General features: G+C 43.7%; 1 protein-coding gene across 1 annotated transcript in view; it reads left to right on the plus strand.

Annotated features, from left to right (window-relative positions):
* The window catches only part of ACOXL (acyl-CoA oxidase like), a 366,413-nt gene that overhangs the window by 16,163 nt on the left and 329,710 nt on the right, over positions 1-20,540 (plus strand). The window contains 1 exon segment of the mRNA XM_069541255.1: positions 10,585-10,681. Coding sequence (XP_069397356.1) covers positions 10,607-10,681 — 75 coding nt within the window. The 5' untranslated portion in view covers positions 10,585-10,606.

Raw genomic sequence — 20,540 nt, forward strand, 5'->3', positions numbered from 1 at the left:
GTTGCTCCACATCCTTGTTAATATTTAGATTTCTCATTAAAAACTTTTTTTTAGCCATTCAGGTGGGTGTGTAATGGTATCTCATTGTGATTTTAATTTGATTTTCCATGGTGACTTAATGACGCTGAGCGTTTTCTCTTATACTTATCAGTCATTTTTATATTGGTCATTCTTTTGTGAAGTGTCTGTTCAAATCTTTTGGAGGACATCTATGTGTGTGTGTGTGTGTGTGTGTGTGTGTGTGTAGTTCACACGTATAGTTTTGTGTAACCAACCACCACCACAATCAGAATATAGAACTATTCCATCACCACAGAGAAACCTCCTGTGTTTCCCCTTTAGAGTCAGATTCTCCCCCTAACCCTAACTCCTGACAGCCACTGATCTGTACTTCATTACTGTAATTTAGTCATGTTGAGAATGTTATAAAATTGGAATCCTATCATATGTAACTTTTTGAGATTGGCTTTTTTTCCACTCAACACAATGCCTTGGAGATCCATCCCAGTTGTCATGTGTATCAGTGGTTCATCCCTTTTTATTGCTGAGTAGTAACCTATTGTATGGATGTACCACAGTTTAATCTATGCCCCACTCAAGGGACATTTGGGTTGTTTCCAGTTTTTGGTGATTGCAAATAAAGTTGCTATAAACATTCATGTATAAGTGTTTGTGTAAACAAAGGGTTTCATTTCTCTTGGGTAAATACCCAGGAGTGGAATTGCTGAGTTATAAACATAAGTGTGTATTTAGCTTCATAAGACATTGTTAAACTCTTCCAGAGTGCCTGTACCATTTTTTAAATATTTCCCACCAGCAGTGAATGAGGGATCCAGTTGCTCTGCACCTTCTTAACACTTGGTATTGTCAGTATTTTTTATTTTCGCCTCTCTAGTAGGTATTTATGATTCGATTTTGAAACTTTGTGTCTTGTGGTTTGGTCCTAATTCCACGTGTGAAACTTCCCAGTAAGGCTTCGTCTTACTCACGCTGGATGCCCACACCCTTCACCTCTCCGAGGGAAGGTGAGATTCGTATCTTTTGCTTTAGTTCTTGCTGGTAGCATATCCTAGTTCAGAGGTTTTCAACCTTGTTCTTAGTAAAGGAACCATTTTTTCTCAAGCTAAATCCTACACAGACCACCGATAAGTCAGATGATGGTGGAGCTGCTGAGGGTAGAGCAGGGCCCTCTCTGTACCCCATACAGACACACCCCTGCAGATGTGTCTCTTAATCTCGACACTAACGCCATCCACCCAGGACCTGCCAAGTCTCTTAATTCTATAGGGCCTCTCTCTGCCATTTGAGGCACAGAGATAATAATATTTGCCAAATCTTTATATCTTACAGACCCAAGAAACCAGAAAAGAGAAATTATATCTGTTATTATAAAATACCCAAAACCATTGTTGTTTATGATTTATACCGTATCGTTATACACATAGTATTTAAGGTGTCCCATTAAGATTGCTAAACGTGGGGGTTGGTATTTAAAGACAGAAAATGCACAAACAAATATGCATGTTGCATAGGAGTTGGGAGAGCTTGAGATGTTCCTGAAACCCTGACTTTTCCATCGCAGAGATGGTTACCTTTTTGCTTGAAAAGTGTTAGGAATTTAAATATTCATATTATGATAAGCAGATGTTCAAGCTTTCAGGGAGACAGTTTCTAAAACTTCTTCATCCAGCTTTAATTTCTTTGTTAAATAGGAATGAATTCCTTGGGGGTGGCAGTTGGAATGAAGATCAAGCGCCATCTAGTGGTTATGTTTAAGTGTACAATTTAACACGTTTTAAAACATCTGTTTTTGGAATAGGTATTAGTTTAACACGGTTCAAAAGTCAGAAAGCATATAAAGGTACAGTGCTGTCCCCTCTCTGCCCAATTCCCCCCCACCTCCACCCCACTCACACAAAAGCTAAACACTGTTATTAGTTTCTGGTTTTAAAAAAACAACATCTACTAAGCAAACATGTAGTCTTCTCCACCCCATTTTTTAAAAACATATAGAGCAGCAGTAAAAGGAATATATTCACTTGTTTGCACCTTGATTTTTTTCATTTAAAACATATCTTGGCAATTTTTCCATATTGCCATAGAAAGAAAATTTTCTTTTTGTGTAATATCCCATTGTATGGCTGTACCATATCTTACTGAATCACTTTTCTACTGATGGTGTTTTAGATGTTTGCAATGTTGCGCTGTTACAACACTACAGTGAGTAGCTTATGCCCATGGAACATTATGCTTACCCCTAATAGTGCATTTTGGGAGTTGGGGGTGGGGAATGTGAAAGACCTATAATTAAAATGTCTAACTTGTCCCTGTTGAGAAATTTCTTTAACGTAAGGAGGTTGGGTATTAATAGTTGAGAGCTGTTTGGTAGTAACCCAATTTTCTTGAGGTATGTTTATTTTACTGGTTATAATAATTTCCCAGTTCCTCTGGCCAGTGTATATATTATCTGTGCATTAATAGTCCTCACCTGATCTTGTCCTGTGTCCTATTTTTCTTTGTAGACTGACATAAACCGTTACTAAAATTTGACTCCAGTGAGATGCTTGGTATCTGTATGAGTAAGAAGCTTAGTTTAATGTGAAAGTAATGTGAAATTAATGTGAATTTGGGCCGCGCCGCGCAGCCTGTGGGATCTTAGTTCCCCGACAAGGGATGAACCGGTGCCTTCTGCAGTGGAAGCTCAGAGTCTTAACCACTGGACAGCCAGGGAATTCGCTCTGAATTTGGGATTTTAAAACAGATGAATAACAACCATTTAATCAAAACGTTAGTGGAATGGAAGTGTAAAGAGAGAACTATCAATAGTTACTTACGTTTTAGAATCTTGTCTGTAAAACACACCAAATGGCATTTCCATAGGCTCTGCTGTCTGGTCTTTTTAGTTTGATGTTTCTCTTGATCCACATTTTTCTTTTTTGATTACAAAATTTGTAATTGATGAATACTACAGTTTATATTAAAAAAGAGGATCCATACCTCATATTATTCTATAGCTTATATCTCCTCACATGTGTGAGGATGTCCAAAGGATAAGTTTCTAGAAGTGGAATTGCCGGGTCAAAAGGCAGGTTCCTTTGTAATTTTGATAGATATTGTTTAATTGTTGCACGTGCAGACTGTACCAATTTGTACCCTCCGTCCCTCAGGCTAGTGTGTGAGAGCATCAGCTCCTCACAACGTTGCCAACGTAGTGTGTTATCAGACTGTCTGGATTTCGTTCATGTAATAGGTGAAAATCAGTATTTCAGTGTAGTTTTAATTTGTGCTTCTCTTACTGCATATGAGAGCAGAGATTTAAAAATATATTTGTATCACTTGTATTTCTTATTCTGTGGCCCATGTGTTCAAATCATTTGCCCCCTTTTGGTCATTTTTTTTTTTTTTTCAACTGAGGTTTAGTTGATTTACAATTTTATGTTAGTTTCAGGTGTCTAGCATAGTGATTCAGTATTTATATAGATCGTACTTCATTAAAAATTATTACAGAGTAATGGCTGTAATTTCCTGTGCTGTACAATATGTCCTTGTTGCATATCTCTTTTATGCACAGTAGTTTGTATCTCGTAATCCCATGCCCTTAGCTTGCTCCTCCCCCACCCTCTCTCCACTGGTAACAACTAGTTTGTTTTCTATGTTTGTGAGTCTCCTTCTGTTTTGCTAGATACCTTAGTTTGTTTTATTTTTTAGATTCCGCAAATAAGTGGTAGCATACAGTATTTGTCTTTCTCTGTCTGATTTATTTCTCTAAGCATAATATTCTCACCATGTTGCTGCAAATGGCAGAATTTCATCCTTTTTTATGGCTAATATTTCATCGTGTATATATACATACATATATATATATATAATATATATACATACCACATCTTCTTTATCCATTCATCTGTTGATGGACACTTGGGTTGCTTCCATATCTTGGCTATTGTAAATAGTGCTGCTATGAACATTAGGATGCATGTATCTTTTCTTTTTTTTTTTTTTTTTTAAATTTATTTATTTTGGCTGCGTTGGGTCTTTGTTGCTGTGCGCGGGCTTTCTCTAGTTGCGGCGAGTGGGCGCCACTCTTCGCTGCGGTGTGCGGGCCTCTCATTGTCGTGGCTTCTCCTGTTGTGGAGCACGGGCTCCAGGCGGGCAGGCCTCAGTAGCTGTGGCACGTGGGCTCAGCAGTTGTGGCTTGCAGGCTCTAGAGTTCAGTCTCAGTAGCTGTGGTGCACGGGCTCAGTTGCTCCACAGCATGTGGGATCCTCCCGGGCCAGGGCTCGAACCCGCGTCCCCTGCATTGGCAGGCAAACTCTCAACCACTGCGCCACCAGGGAAGCCCCATGTATCTTTTCAATTAGTGTTTTTTCCAGATATATACCCAGGAGTGAAATTCCTGGATCATATAGTAGTTCTATTTTTAGTTTTTTTGAGGAACCTCCATAATGTTTTCCATAGCGGCTGCACCAATTTACATTCCCACCAACAGTGTACAAGGGTTCTCTTTTCTCCACATCCTTGCCAACATTTGTTATTTGTGGTCTTTTTGATACTAGCCATTCTGACATGTGTGAGGTGATATCTCATTGTTGTTTTGATTTGCATTTCTCTAATAATCAGCAATGTTGAGCATCTTTTCATGTGCCTGTTGGCCATCTGTATTTCTTCTTTGGAAAAATGTCTATTAAGGTCTTTCTTCTGCCCACTTTAAATTGGGTCGTTTGTTTTTTTGATATTGAGTTGTATGAGTTGTTTATATATTTTGGATATTAACCCCTTGTTGGTCATATATTTGCAAATATTTTCTTCCATTCACTACATTGTCTTTTCGTTTTGTTGATGGTTTCCTTTGTTGTGCTTGCTGGTATATTTTTAATGAATTATAGGAGCTCTGTAATTAGGGAGCTTCATCCCTTTGCAATGACATCAGTAACAAGTATTTTGTCCCTGTTTGTCATTTGCCTTTTGACTATTCTTAAGGTGTTTTTGTCATGCAGAAGTTTTTGTTATTATATAGTCACATTTATCAAATTTTTCTTTATGGCTTTTAAATATTATATCATATTAGAAAGTATTTTTTGCATTGAGATCATGAAAGAGTTCTTTATGTTTTATCTTAATACCTTGTGGTTTTGTTTTCCTCCATGTAAATCCTGATCAATTTGGAATTTATTCTAGTATATGGTGTGAGATAGGGATTCAACTTAATTTTTTCTTCCAGTTGGCTACCCAATTAGAACATCTCAATGTTTTGGATTTGATATCCCAGCTTTCTCTGAAATATATTAACTTTCCATATGTATTTAATTCCGTTTCTCGACATTCTATTTTATTCCATTGGTCTATCTGCCTATTTTTGCACCGGCTGAATTACTGAGGCCTTATCACACAGATCATGGCTCCTCATTTTTAGAGTTTTTCTGGTTGTTTTTGCTTGTTTCCTTTCATATGTGAACTTCAAAATCCCTTATTGGTGTTTTTATTTAGATCATATTGACTGCATAAATTAACTTAGGGAGAATTGATTTCTTTGTGGCCTTTCTTCCTATTAAAACAAATGGTCCATGTTTCTATCTGTTCAGGTTTTTGCTTGTGTACTTTAGGAGTGTTTTAAAGTTTTCTTCAGGTAAGTTATGTACATATAAAAAGTTTATTCTTAAGTATATTTTTCTTTTGTTTTATTACTTTTGCAACTGGGATCTTTTCTTTCATGTACTTTCTAACTGATTGTTTATGTATCTATATGAAAGCCATTAACTTCTATTAATTGTGTATCCTGCCAACTCTTATTGTTTGTAGTAATTTTAGTTGTCTTGCGGGCTTCCAGGTATATAGGACTATTGTATCAGTTACCTATAATGCAAAACTTAGCAGTTCAAAACAATAATTGATCAATATTATGGACCATGAGTTTGTGGGTGGCTGGGGGGGGGGTTCTTCTAGTCTTGTCTGGGCTCATTCATGAATCTGTAGTCAGCTGTAGGTTGAATAGGCAGCTCTTCTGATCTTGACTGGCTTCTTCCACATGTTTAGGGGTTGCCTGGAGGTAGGCTGGTCTGTGATGGCTTTGGCTGATACAGCTGAGCTCTTCGTACTTGTCTCTTACTTTATACACCCCACCCCACCCCATAGGCTAGTCCAGGCATGTTCTTAGATTATCTCAAGCATCTTCTCAGGGGGGATTTCAGAGGAGTAAGAGAGCAAGAAAATGCACAAATACTTTTTCGAGCCTTTGCGTCTCTCAAAGATACCAATATCTTAATGGCCAAAGCAAGTCACATGGCCAAGCTCAGACTCAAGGGTTGGGGAAGCAGACTCTGCCTCTTTATGAGAACTTCAGTGTCAAAGGACAGGGATCAAGGAGAGGTCAAGCAGAGGGGCCATCAATACAATCAACCTAACACATGCATCATCGATAAATAGTGAGAGTTTTACCCATTTCTTTCCAATTTCGATTTCTCTAAATTTTGTTCTCTTGTCTAATTGCATTGGCTGACTCCCCCAGTACAATGTTTAACAAAAACCTCTATGGTGGTTGTTTTCAAAGAGCCAGCTTTCGGATTTCTAACTGATTACTTTTCTGCTTTTCTTTTAATAATTTATTTTTTCTCCTTTCCTTTTGTTTAATTTGTTATTTTCTTCTCCTGATTTCTGTAGTCAGCTGCTGTAGCAGCTGTAGTTGCTGTTGATACCCCACCCTGATCCCTTTACCAGGCCTCTACACTCATCTCCTAGCTGCTATCAACGTTGACTGGTATCAACTCACAGCAAAGCTCCTTGGAATTGTCCTTGCCCAATGGGAGCGACCTTCCCAGGAAATGCCTGAGGTTATGCTTTCTCCCTGGGAATGCCCACAGCTACTGACTGACAGAGTGGGACAACTCTGTGGTGCCGCTTATACTCCAGAGCTCCCCACTCTGAGGCTAGATTTTAGCTGAGCCCACGTCTCTGCAAGCCCCCTGGCAGCCCATGCGATCTGAAAGCCTCCTGTCCCAACTGATGCTGGGAATCCTGCTGCACATCCGCACTGCCAGTTCTGATGGTCTGCTTCCCTGCCCACACTCCCAAAGGCAGTCTGTTGTTTGCCCAGCAACTTCAGACCCTTTTGCATCCTTCAGCTAAGGAGAACAGGCTTCTCTTGGAGTACTTTTTGTCTGTGTCTGCTGGAGATTCTGGGTTGGAAGATTCTGTAGCATCTTGTCCAGCATATGTACATGGGAGGCAATAAAGAAACCCAGAGAATTTGCTGGCATGCCATTCCTCAAATTCTGAGTTCCCCCAGGTGGTCTGCCTTCTTTATTGTACTTTTCAGAGTCATCCTATGCTTGTTTATTGTGCAGTGTCTAGGGTTTTTTAGTTGTAAGAGGGAGGATCTGGGAGGAATGGGGCTATTGCACCTTGGCAGGACTGGAAGTCCTCCATTATATAGTATTTCCACCAATACACATAAACAACCCAAAGAACATAGATAATAGTAAAATATAATAACATAATTAGGAAGGGATGAGCTTGAGTATTACTTTTATTTTTAAAATAGAATTTATTTCAGTGCATCTTTCTATATATTAATTTTTTTTTTTTTTTTTTTTTTTTGCGGTATGCGGGCCTCTCACTGTTGTGGCCTCTCCCGTTGCGGAGTACAGGCTCCGGACGCGCAGGCTCAGCGGCCATGGCTCACGGGCCCAGCCGCTCCGCGGCATGTGGGATCTTCCCAGACCGGGGCACGAACCCGTGTCCCCTGCACCGGCAGGCGGACTTTCAACCACTGCGCCACCAGGGAAGCCCTATATATTAATTTTTGATAATGGCTGTGTTTAAAAACTAGTTCACAAAAATTCTTTAACATTTAACAATTGTATCTCATGAGCTAATTTAAACTGGCTCTAACACACCACTGGTTTTATTTATTTATTTAATTTAATTTTATTTATTTTAAAGATTTAATTTATTTATTTTTGGCTGTGTTGGGTCTTTGTTGCTGCGTGCGGGCTTTCTCTAGTTGCGATGAGTGGGGGCTACTCTTCGTTGCAGTGCATGGGCTTCTCACTGTGGTGGCTTCTCTTGTTGCGGAGCATGGGCTCTAGGCGTGTGGGCTTCAGTAGTTGTGGCACGCAGGCTCAGTAGTTGTGGCTCACAGGCTCTAGAGTATAGGCTCAGTAATTGTGGCACACGGGCTTAGTTGCTCTGTGGCATGTGGGATCTTCCCGGACCAGGGCTCGAACCTGTGTTCCCTGCAGTGGCAGGCGGATTCTTATCCAATGTGCCACCAGGGAAGTCCCACACCACTGGTTTTATATAATATGTAGATAATATTTGGTCACAATTTTTATTTGCTACAGGATGACTTTTTTCCCCCTGATGAGCGTTTTTAGTTTTTTAATAGATTTGCTGCTCTTTGTAGGGTCATTGTTTCAATTCTATGCTCATTTCTGTTTATTACTTATAACTGAATGATGTGAGTGAAGCTGAATGATTTCTAGCCTGGATTTTCTAAGGGGTTTCAGGGTTGGGGAGCTGGGAAAAGCTTGGATAGTGATCCAGAGTGGGTCCTTTTCATCACATGGAAACTTTTTCCTTCCCCGCTGCCACTGAGATAGACCACTTCTCTCAAACGTGACCTGTGCATGTGATTCTTCATGTCACCCTGACCCTAAACCTATAGCTCAGAGACCAGCGGGCCTCCTGCTATCTGCTAGCTCACTGCCATTCCTATCCCGCTTTCCAGATAAGAGCTATAGGTTTTACGTCTCGGTGTACACATCTTCCATTTAGGAAGTGAATTTTTACTAGCATTTCCTGAGATCGGTCACCATTTGGCCGTTGTGCCGTGAGATCTCTTTCTGTGGTTCTTCTTTTCAGTTCCTCCTGCCAAAGCCTGCTTGACTCAGATGCTTTGGGCAGGCCTTACTTGTATGTTCAAATGTGGAGATTTTTCCAGTCTCCCATTTTATTGAAATTGGCATTTTAATTTTCTGTTCTCCTTAGGGAAAATACTGACTTCATGCAGTAATGTTTCTACTGAAATCCCCACTAGTGGTTCTGACTCAGAAAAAGAAAAAAGCAATAATGGGCCTGTCCTGTCTCAAGATTTTTTTGTTAGGGAGTTTCTGTGACCATTTGGCTTTTTTTTTTTTTTTTTTTGGTGGGGGGGGTTATCTTTTACTTTCCCAAATGCACGGTGGGTCCTCTTGGATTTTTCAGTTACCTGCAGACTGGAGATGGAAGAGAGAAAGTCAAGATGGTTCTTGTTTGGTCTGGGGCAATTGGCCAGCAGGTATTTAGGGAAAATGTTTAAATGTGAGATGCTCTGCTGGTCCTCAGGGGCTACACGGGAGTTTAAGATGTGGACTCTGAATGCATGCAGTTTGTATTCTGGGTGGAAATAAACTTGACATGAGGACAGTATGTGTAGTAAGCATGTCTTTGGGGGCATCCATGGGGACGCTGCCTCCACAACCTGGTCGTGAAACCTGAGGACCCAAATACGTTTAAGTTCAACCACCATTGAATGGGGCCTCACATGGGCCAGGCCTTGTAGGGGTGCTGGGGCTGTAAAAATGGGTCTGACACAGTGCCTGCCCTTGAGAAGGAGGAGATGGGGTAACTAAGAGCGTGAATGACAGTTACTGCTATTGAACACTTACCATACATATGCACGCCCTAGTCCAAGCATTTGAAATGACACTCCTCTGGGTTATTCGTGACTCTCATTCCCATCTTACAGATGGGAGGATGGAGCCACGGCAGACGTTGGTCACGCAGTTGGTGGCAGTCAGCATCCAAACCTGAGTGCGGTTCCCCCAAACTCTGGCTGTGCTTTGTGTTTAAACACTTTAGGCGGCAGCATGGATCCTCCCCTCCTATGTCAGTCGAGGTTCGTTGAGAAACAGACACCGAGATGGGACTAGATGTGCAAGCGACTTACTGGGGGAACATCTAGAAGGGCCACAGGAAGGGAGCTGCAGGAGGTGGGGGAACCTTTGGAATGTGTGCAAGCAGGGCTGACACCATGAAATGAGGGAGAAGAAAGGGCCTGGCACCGTCACGAGACAGTCTGAGTGGGCTGCTGGTGTCCCTGGGAAAAAGTCTCCTGGTGGGCAGGAATGGCCGGAGTCTAGACCCTTGCCATGCTCATCACCTGCCGGGAGCAGCCTGAGGGCAGAGCAGCCTGGGGCCAGCGCCAAGGTTAATTCCAAGGAATGGCAGCTGCAGATTGCTGGGAAATGCTGCTCCCACTGTGGGTTCTCTTGAAGGAAATTCTAGGTGACACTCCTGGGGCCACCACACAGGTCTCTCCCATCTGCCCCATCTTCCCATCCCAGACACCTGGGTAGAGGAGGAAACGTTAGAGTCTTGTTTTAAGGTCATTGTCAGGGAACCCTTCTTTCTTTCCTTGCATTTTGACCGCCCCCCACAGTCTGTGTCACACACATGGTGGCCTCCTTTGACGCATAGCATGGAACAAGAGCTATAGAGAGACCCAACAAAGATCTCTGTTCTGTCAGATCCCTGGGTCCAAAGGCTCCACTCATGGTCACCATCAGTCCAACGTCTTAACATCCATTTTGTATCCATTTGTCACAGGTATGATTTGAGTCTGGATGAAATGAGAGCTTTGACATTTCAGAGAGTGATGGTTACCATGGGTCTGCCTCTGATAAAAGGTACAATTCAGGATCAGGTAAGTTTCATTGTTATTTTGGTGTCCTGTGTGTGAGTGAAGGAGAAAGAGACAGAGAAAGAAAAATATTTTGTTTTGTTTTGTTTGCTTTTGTGACTTGTGGAAGGAAGCACATTAATTTTGCCCTGGGGGAAACAGACAATGTGGTCGGTATGGGGGAGTGGCTCCTTCACTCTCCTTTTCTGTCCCCTCCCTGTGTTAACCTAATTGATTCACTTTTCCCGAGCCCACAGGCCAGGTAGTAGGGGAATGAGCAGAGGTAATGAAATATTTGTTCACAAAACAAATATAATTTGGGGTGTAAACCTCAAATATCTGAGGAACGTAGTGAACTAACTTTATGGATTTTTTAAGCATTTTAGACTTGTCCAGATGGATGAGTCTTGTTTGCCTAAGAATTGCCGCTCTCAATGCAGTTAAATTATTTTAGTCAATTTAGCCTCATTAAAAGAAAGAAGGAAAGAGAGAATATGGGATGAGAGGATTCCTTTGTGATGCTAGCATTAGAAGCTCTATATTTTAGGCAAATTTAAGTCAATTCATGCAGCTTCATAGCTTCCTTAAACCTAACACTTTACACAGGAAAAAAATGCCCTCTGGTGAGATCCCTGGGGGAAGGCCCTGAACCGGGGATGAGCTTCAGTAGATGCTGAGGAGCTGAATGTATTCTGCCATGAGCCTGGCCCCCTTCCTGCCCAGCGTGGTCTGCGGAGGGAGAGGCTGAGGAGTGAGGGGTTGAGGTCTTTCCCATTCAGGAGACCACAGGGGCTCGTTTCTCTGTGGAGTGTGGATCAGAGCTGGTGGGGGCCTGAGTCCGTGTTTGAGACCAGATCACCACCCACCCACCCGCTTCGGTTGGCTGTCTGTCCTGAGGAGGCAGACACAGAACTCAGCATCTTCTCCTGAGGAAGAAATTACAGGCAGAGCTTTGGCACCTCACCTCCTGGTGAGGTCCAGCAGCCCCTCCAAGGTGACAAGGGCACAGCGTCACCTCGGAGAGCATGTGCAAGGAAATACCCCGAGAACAGGGTGAAGCATGCTGGCAAAGTCTGGAAAATCATTTCATACCAAGTAGAACATGCTGGCAAAGTGGATGTTCAAGCTAGTAAATTGCCTCTCAATGAAACATACATTTAGAGGTGAATGCAGCCATCCAAACAATTAACCAACCAACCAACCAAACAGCCAAACAGCCAACCAACCAACCAACCAGCCAGCCAACCAACCAACCAACCAAACAACCAAACAACCAACCAAACAGCCAAACAGCCAACCAACCAACCAACCAACAACCAAACAGCCAAACAGCCAACCAACCAACCAACCAGCCAGCCAACCAACCAACCAACCAAACAGCCAACCAACCAAACAAACAAACAAACAAACAGCCAAACAGCCAACCAACCAACCAACCAACCAAACAGCCAAACAGCCAAACAGCCAACCAACCAACCAACCAACCAACCAACCAACCAACCAACCAACCAAACAGCCAAACAGCCAACCAACCAAACAGGAGGGAGCCAGTGGGACTCAGGCTATTCCTGGCCAACTGTAGTGAGGACTGGGGACAATGGATAATGGATAATGACGTTCCCCACTCCATCCGTGACTGCTTACCCCCCAACCCTGTCCCCAGCCATCTTCTCTCTCATCCAACCAACCAACCAACCAAACAAACAAACAAATGAACAACCAAACAAACAACCGAACATAAAAACCCCAATCCCTCTTTGCTTTCAGCCACTTTCTCCATCAGAATCTGGCCTCCAAATGTGTCCGGTGTGGGGCTGGCAGGAAGGTGAGATTCCGACATGGGGGCCAGTCTCCTGCCCCCTTAATCAGCCCAACATGTCTAAGGCTTAAGTTAGTGTCAAAAATCAAGACCCGGACGTGAGGGTTGATCCTTTAATGAGGTTTATCAGTTGCAGCCTGAGCCCCCCACGTCTGAAGGATTAGCCTGCATACTCTCGCTACTGATGAAGTGTGTTAAGCCCTGGATCCAATTATCTCCCTGTTTTCACGGCTCCCTCCGTGGTCGTCAGCAGCCTGGACAGCTCTGTCCTGTATGATGAGGTGTGATTCCTCTGGGAGGCACAGGATTGGCCCTGGACGATCCCTCCAGCTCATTTCTGTTAGTTATTTCAGCCTGTTTGGCGCTTCTCTCTGTGTGAATTTGCAAAAGCCAATGAACCTGAAGGAAATTAAACCAGTCAGTCAGCGGTCACTGGGGCTGCAGGCTTATCTCATGGGGCGGGTGTCATAAGACTCAGCAGAACATCTGCATGTGAAGGCTCTCAAATTCTCCCCTGTGAACAGCTGGAGGAGCTGTCCACGTCCAGTAATTCTAGAAGTGTTGCATGATTCATCCCACCTCTTCATGAAAATATTGAGTCATGGACTGCCAGTTCAGAGAGCATTCCAGGTCCTTCCATCTTTCCCTGGCCCTCATGTGTTGCTCTTAACTTTTGGGGATGATTGGATAAGCTCCCAGGCAGAGTGCAGCGTGTAACATGTGACGATGATGTCCTTGAGGACAAACGAGGAGCGAGCCTCATTCATCCCAGGGCTCGGTGGACAGCCCACAGGCTGAGAAAAAGCCATTAAAATGTTTCCACTCTGTCTTCTCCCTTCTGTCAACTGCAGTAGATTTGAGGTGTTTCAGTAATTTAAAAAGGAAAACAGTATCTCAGCCTGACTAGAGTACGCGCAGATGCGCACGCGCGCGCACACACACACACACACACACACACACACACACACACACAGTGAAAAATCTCATTGCACCTTTTCAACTCCTCCTGCACCTGTTTCCAGTGACATCACATTTGTGCCCCTCGGCCAGCTCTCTCTCTCTCTGAGGATTCAGGACTGGGTCCTGCGTCGGGGGAGGTCTCTGACTTCTGGAATTTCCAGATGAGGAGACGGAGGACCCAGTTGGGACATCTGCTTTGTGGCAGTGCTCGGACTGGACCCCAGCCCCTCCCTTGGGTGCCTGGTCCTGTCTGTGTGGCACCCTCCTCAGAGACACCCTGGAAGCCAACAGAGGCTGACAGCCTGCACAAAAATCACCATAACCAGCGACAGCTGACACTTACTAAATACATATCTTGTGTCAGTCACAGCTCTAAGAACTTTAAATGGATGATCTCATTTAATATTCCCGACATCCCTCGTGGTATTCGTATTTTACAGATGAGCAAACTGAAGCTGAGTAATTGGTCAGAGGTCATACAACTAGTAAGCTGTATATATAACTAGTGGAGCATGGATTCAAAGCCAGGTGGATTGCTTCCTGAGCCCACTCAAATCTGGTGGGTCTCACCCCAGGGTGCACATTAGAACCGCCTGCGGAGCTTTCCAAACTCTTGCCATCCGGGCTTTTGGTCAGGCTCATTGAATCAGCATTTAAACCTTGCAGGTGATGCAGTGTGCATCCTGGCTTGAGTACTGACGCACTGTCCTTCTTTCCTGGTACCCTGTACTGTTTCTCCTGAATTGTTTCTAATTCTTCTGAATTGCTCCCGTTCAGCATTTCGTCCCTCCCAATCATGGTGCAGGGCTGACTCATAGGGATGCTCCATCCCAACATTTCCTTTTCTCAGGAGGGAGCCAGTGGGACTCAGGCTATTCCTGGCCAACTGTAGTGAGGACTGGGGACAATGGATAATGGATAATGACGTTCCCCACTCCATCCGTGACTGCTTACCCCCCAACCCTGTCCCCAGCCATCTTCTCGCTCATCCTGAGCTCCTCTCGTCCTCACCCCCATGATCCACGTGGGCCGTGGGCACGGTAGTATCATTACCGAAGCCAGTGGTTCTCGAAGTAGGATCTGAGGACCCGTGGGTGTACCCAAGATCCTTTCTGTTACTATCTGAAAAGTAGATGTCCAACTACCTGCGTGCACGACACCAGGTTTTCATCATCAACTTCGACCAAAACAACATGTGGCTACAGACTGAGTGCAGAAGCAGACATGAGAGGCCAGCTGTCTTTTATTAAGCCAGATGCTAAAACAATTTGTAAAAAGGCAAAACAATGCGATTCCTCTCATTGATTTAGTTTTTGGCTTGAAAATTGTGGCTATTTTTCATAAGAATTATGTCATTTACATTAACATGTAATAGGTTTATTACTGTTATTTTTAAATGAATAAACATTTAAAAAATTCTCAGCTTTAATTACTAGTACAGTAACTTGATAGATACAACCTGCATAAACTAAAGCTCTTTGGAATCCAAGATAATTTTTTTTTGCCATTTAAAAAAAATTAATTAATTTAGTTTTTGGCTGCGTTGGGTTTTCATTGCTGCGTGTGGGCTTTCTCTAGTTGCGGCGAGCTGGGACTACTCTTCTTTGCGGTGCACGGGCTTCTCATTGTGGTGGCTTCTCTTGTTGCGGAGCACGGGCTCTAGGTGTGTGGGCTTCAGTAGTTGTGCCTCATGGGCTCTAGAGCACAGGCTCAGTAGTTGTGGCGCATGGGCTTAGTTGCTCTGCAGCACGTGGGATCTTCCCGGACCAGGGCTCGAACCCGTGTCTCCTGCATTTGCAGGCAGATTCTTAACCACTGTGCCACCAAGTAAGTCCGGAATCCGAGATAATTAAAAAAATTTTTTTTAATAAATAAATAAATTAATTAATTTTTGGCCACATTGGGTCTTTGTTGCTGTGCGCTGGCTTTCTCTAGTTGTGGCAAGCGGGGGCAACTCCTCGTTGCGGTGTGTGGGCTTCTCACTGCGGTGGCTTCTCCTGTTGTGGAGCACGGGCTCTAGGCACGCAGACTTCTGTAGTTGTGGCTCACGGGCTCTAGAGCGCAGGCTCAGTAGTTGTGGCGCTTGGGCTTAGTTGCTCCATGGCATGTGGGATCTTCCTGGACCAGGGATCGAACCCATGTCCCCTGCATTGGCAGGTGGATTCTTAACTACTGTGCCACCAGGGAAGTACCCGAGATAATTTTTAAGAGTATAAAGGGGTCTAAAGCTTGAGGACTGCTGGTCTAAATCATCCACTGTTTTCTCAAACCACCCATCTCAGATCAGCTTGGAGGGGGGTTGACGGCTTTATATTTATATTATATTTATTATTATCGCTTCTTGGCCTTTTGGCTAAGATCAAGTGTATATTATATTTATTATACTGCAATTATTAAATTTCCATCAGAATTTAAGATAGTGTCAGTTTGGGATGGTTTGGGTTTTTGTATTTAGAGAAATACCGGGGTGGGGGGCGGTGATCAGATCTGGAATGGAAAAAGATTTGAAAGTCAGCTCCCCTTAGAAGGCAACAGGGCATGGGGAACGTTGTTGCTTTCCTCATGAACCCCTGAGAAAAGGAGCAGCCTTTCCCAGGAAGCAGTTACACTGAAGCCATTGGCATGTTGCAGAAAAGGAGCTGAGCAGGGGTTTCACCAAGAGACTGAAGTCCCATCCCAGGACTGGTTCCTGACTTTGAGCTCTTGGCTCCAACACCCTGGCCTTGGCTCTGCCCTTGGTCCTCTGGCTTCTGTTTGTACTGGGACCCAGGCTTTTCCTAGTGGGCTGGACAGGCTGCCCCTGCTCTGCCTTGTGTGCTGCTGCCTTTGGCAGGAGGCCCTGTCCCAGCTCTGGTTCCACGACTTGGACCCTGGCCACTTGGCTAGCGCTCTGGTCGGGTCAGTCCTGGCCCCGTGGGATGCCGTGGAGGATCTGAGCAGAGATGACAGGATAGAGGGAGGGCCTGTTTATAGAAGTTCCTCTGTGTAGATTGGCACCTGAACTGAGTTGTCATCCATGACAGCCACAGGGATTACTTGAAAGGGCGTGCCAGGGAGTGAGCTGGGACCTGCCTGGGGACTCCGGTGCAGCTGGAAGCCTGGTGCTATTTATTTACTGCACTGGAAACCATTCTGCATAATGGAAACTTCTCAGTTTAAGGCATAATTATTCTTCTTGCATTGAAATATTATGTTAAAAATAACAATAATGATTACTTGCTATCATTTGCCAGGTCCCTACTATGTGCCAGGCTAGGTGATTCATTCATTTGACAATTTTTTATTGAACACCTACTATGAGGTAGTTCAAGAGGCAGTGAACAAAGCAGGTAAAATAATACCTGCTTTATGGAGCTTACATTTTAGAGACGAGGCAGGCTACAAACTAATAAAGTACATTTATGTCAGGTGGTTGTCGATGCTGGCGATAAAAATCAAGCATGGTAAATAGGGAAAGAAGAAGTAAACCGATCTGTGTTCACAGACGACATGATCTTATATGTAGAAAACCCTAAAGATTCCACCAAAAAAACTGTTAGAACTGATAAACAAATTCAGTAAAGTTGCAAGGTACATAATCCATCACTCTTTTCAATTAAAATCAATGTAAAATAATGCATTTTTCGTCAACAGCAAAGTAAGCTCACGCATCAGGCTGGTGATGTCAATACGATGCCTTCATCATTACGTGTTGTCAGTACTGATAAATTATGTGATTACACTAATAATCAGAAACATTTTCAAGGCAGCTAGGAATTTGGGATGAAGCATGCTGCCAGACAAGAGGCATTAAGTTTAAGGCAAGAATTTGGAAAATCCAAAACTGTCAAAATACTGCAATAATGTTGTGACAGATGAAAAATGTCTTTGGACAGAGCCGTGGGAATGTCACCTTTCATCCTTCCTCTCTTGGGCTTTCCTGGAGTAGTCAAGGCCCCTGGGGAGGGCAGAAGTACAATGGCCACAGACAGCCTTTGTCACAGAATCCTCCCAGCACTCTGCTCAGGGATCCCACTCTGTGGTCCCAGGAGAGAATCAGCAGAGGATAAGGAACAGCAGCGAGTAAGAAGAGTCAGACGTGGGGGCCACAGTGAGAAGTCTGGATTTTTTGCCAAGGTAAATGGAGTCATTGGAGGGTTTTCTCAAGGGTGGGTGGGGAAGAAGAAGAAGGCAAGCACAATGTAATGATTATTTTAAAAGTGTTATAGTTCCTTGATCAAAATTTATAAGTTGATTCAAAAACCATACATGGAAATGCAAAAGGCCTAGAATCATTAAAGCAATTCTAAAAAAGGGTGAATTTGGAGGACTCTCCCTATTTGATTTCAGGACATTAAAAAGCTACTCAAAAGAGTATGTGGTATTGGCATTAGGGTAGACACATAGATTAATGGGACAGAATGAAGAGTCCTGAGATAAATCCACACCCATATGTTCACTTGATTTTTGGACAGTGTTGCCAAGGCAATTCAATGGGAAAATGAAAGTCTTTTCAATAAATGGCGTTGGAACTACTGATAAAACTATAGAAAAAAATTTAACCTTGATCCTGACCTCACACTACACACACAAAAAATTTGAGCTGTATTATACACCTGAACACAAATTCCACAATTAACAACGTTTGTACAAGAACAAAGGAGAAGGCAGAGGTTTCTTAGAGAGGACCTCAAAATATTGAAAGTGCAAAAGAAAAAAACTGATAAGATAATCTTTATCAAAATTAAAAACCATTGTTCATCAAAAGACATCATGAAAAGAATAAAAAGACAATCTACAGGACTTCCCTGGTGATTCAGTGGTTAAGAATCCACCTGCCAATGCAGGGGACATGGGTTCGAGCCCTGGTGCGGGAAGATCCCACATGCTGCAGGATAACTAAGCCCACACACGACAAGTACTGAACCTGCGCTCTAGAGCCCATGAGCCACAACTACTGAGCCCGTGTGCCACAACTACTGAGCCCACGTGCCACAACTACTGAAGCCCGCACACCTTGAGCCCCTGCTCCGCAACAAGAGAAGCCACCGGAATGAGAAGCCCACGCACCGCAACCAAGAGTAGCCCCTGCTTGCCGCAACTAGAGAAAGCCTACGCGCAGCAACGAAGACCCAATTCAGCCAAAAAAAAAAAAAAAGGCAATCTACAAACTAGGAAAGAATATCTGCAATGCATATATCTGAAAAAAAGTTATGTCCAGATACAAAGTATTTGTACTTGGAACATATAAAGAATTCCTAGAGCTCAATGATAAAAAGACACACAACCCAAGTTAAAAAATTGGCAAAATCCTTGAAAGAGTCAGACGTAGGGGCCACAGTGAGAAGTTTGGATTTTTTGGACTTTATAAAAGAGTCCAGGGCTTCCCTGGTGGCGCAGTGGTTGAGAGTCCGCCTGCCGATGCAGGGGACACGGGTTCGTTCCCCGGCCCGGGAAGATCCCACACGCCATGGAGCGGCTGGGCCCGTGAGCCATGGCCACTGAGCCTGCGAGTCCGGAGCCTGTGCTCCGCAATGGGAGAGGCCACAACAGTGAGAGGCCCTCGTACCACAAAAAAAAAAAAAAAAAAAGAGTCCAACTGGCCAATAAGCATATAAAAATGTGCTCAGCATCTTAAGTCATTGGAGAAATGCACATTTAAACCATAATGAGGTGATATTACAATCCCTCGATAATAGCTAAAGATGGGAAAGTCTGACAATATTGTTGAGGATGTGGAGCAACTAGAATTCTCATATATCGTTGGTCAGAATGGAAAACGGTGCAGTCATTTTGCAAAAGTGTTTGACACTTCCTTACAATATTAAACATAAACCTACCCTTCAACCAGCAGTTGCATTCCTGGGGGTTTACAAAAGAGAAATGGAAACACATATCCACCAAAAGACTTGTGCATGAATGCTTGTATCAACTTGATTCGTAATAACCCCAAGGTGGAAACAACCCAGATGTCCCGCAGTCAGAGAAATGGACCAATTGTGGAGTACTCACAGATGGCAAACCACTCAGCCATACAAAAGAATGAGCTACAGATGCAGAAAACCACACGAATGCCTTATCTGCCTGGAAGAAGACAGACGTGAAAGAGTACATACCATACGATTCCATTTATGTAAGTTCACGAACAAGCAAAGCTAGTGAATAGTGATGCAAAGAGAAGAGGGGTTGCCTGTGGGGGGCAGGGACTCTGAAAAGGAGCAAGAGGGCACTTTCTGGGGGGCACGGGAACGTTCCATGATCTTAATTGGTGTGATGGTTACATAGGTAGGTAATGGACCAGAACTCATGCATTTATGCTCTGTGCATTTCACTGTATATAAATTTTACCTTAATAATGAATATTAGATCACCATGCCTGATGTTTGGGGCAGAGTGGAACAGGAGGCCAGCTGGGAGGTTGTTACAATAGTCCAGGTGCAAGATGATGGTGGGAGATGTTAGAAGTGGCCAGAATTGGGGTCTCTCTTTTTTTTTTTTTGCAGTACGCGGGCCTCTCACTGTTGTGGCCTCTCCCGTTGCGGAGCACAGGCTCCGGACTCGCAGGCTCAGTGGCCATGGCTCACGGGCCCAGCCGCTCTGTGGCATGTGGGATCTTCCCGGACCGGGGCACGAACCTGTGTCCCCTGCATCGGCAGGCGGACTCTCAACCACTGCGCCACCAGAGAAGCCCTGGGATCTCTTTTGGAGGGAGGGTCAGGACTGGATAGCCCAGTAAGCAACAATCTTGTTTAGAGCATGTCCCAGATGACTGAATCCTTGAAAATTTATTTATTCTATTTGTATATTTTACTCTGATTCCTTCTCTTTCTAAAATAATTTAAGGCTCATTGTAAAAAAGGACATGTATTCAGTAAGACTGAGACGATGTAACTAAAATAGGGAAATTGAAACTAGAAGACAGAAGAAGCAAATATGCCAGTTTGGGGACTGATGTTAGAAAACTAAGATCAGGAACCTGTTTTTGCCCGGTCCTCTTGGTGGGGCTCCTACTGGGGCCCACTGATGGGTTATGAAGGGGACAGCAAGCGTCTTTAATATCAGAGGGAAGACAGCTCAGAGTATAGATACCCAAGCAGTGGTGAATCAAGTTGATTTTAGCTGAAG

The sequence above is a fragment of the Delphinus delphis genome, chromosome 12, assembly GCF_949987515.2.
Source record: "Delphinus delphis chromosome 12, mDelDel1.2, whole genome shotgun sequence".
Taxonomy (NCBI): domain Eukaryota; kingdom Metazoa; phylum Chordata; class Mammalia; order Artiodactyla; family Delphinidae; genus Delphinus; species Delphinus delphis.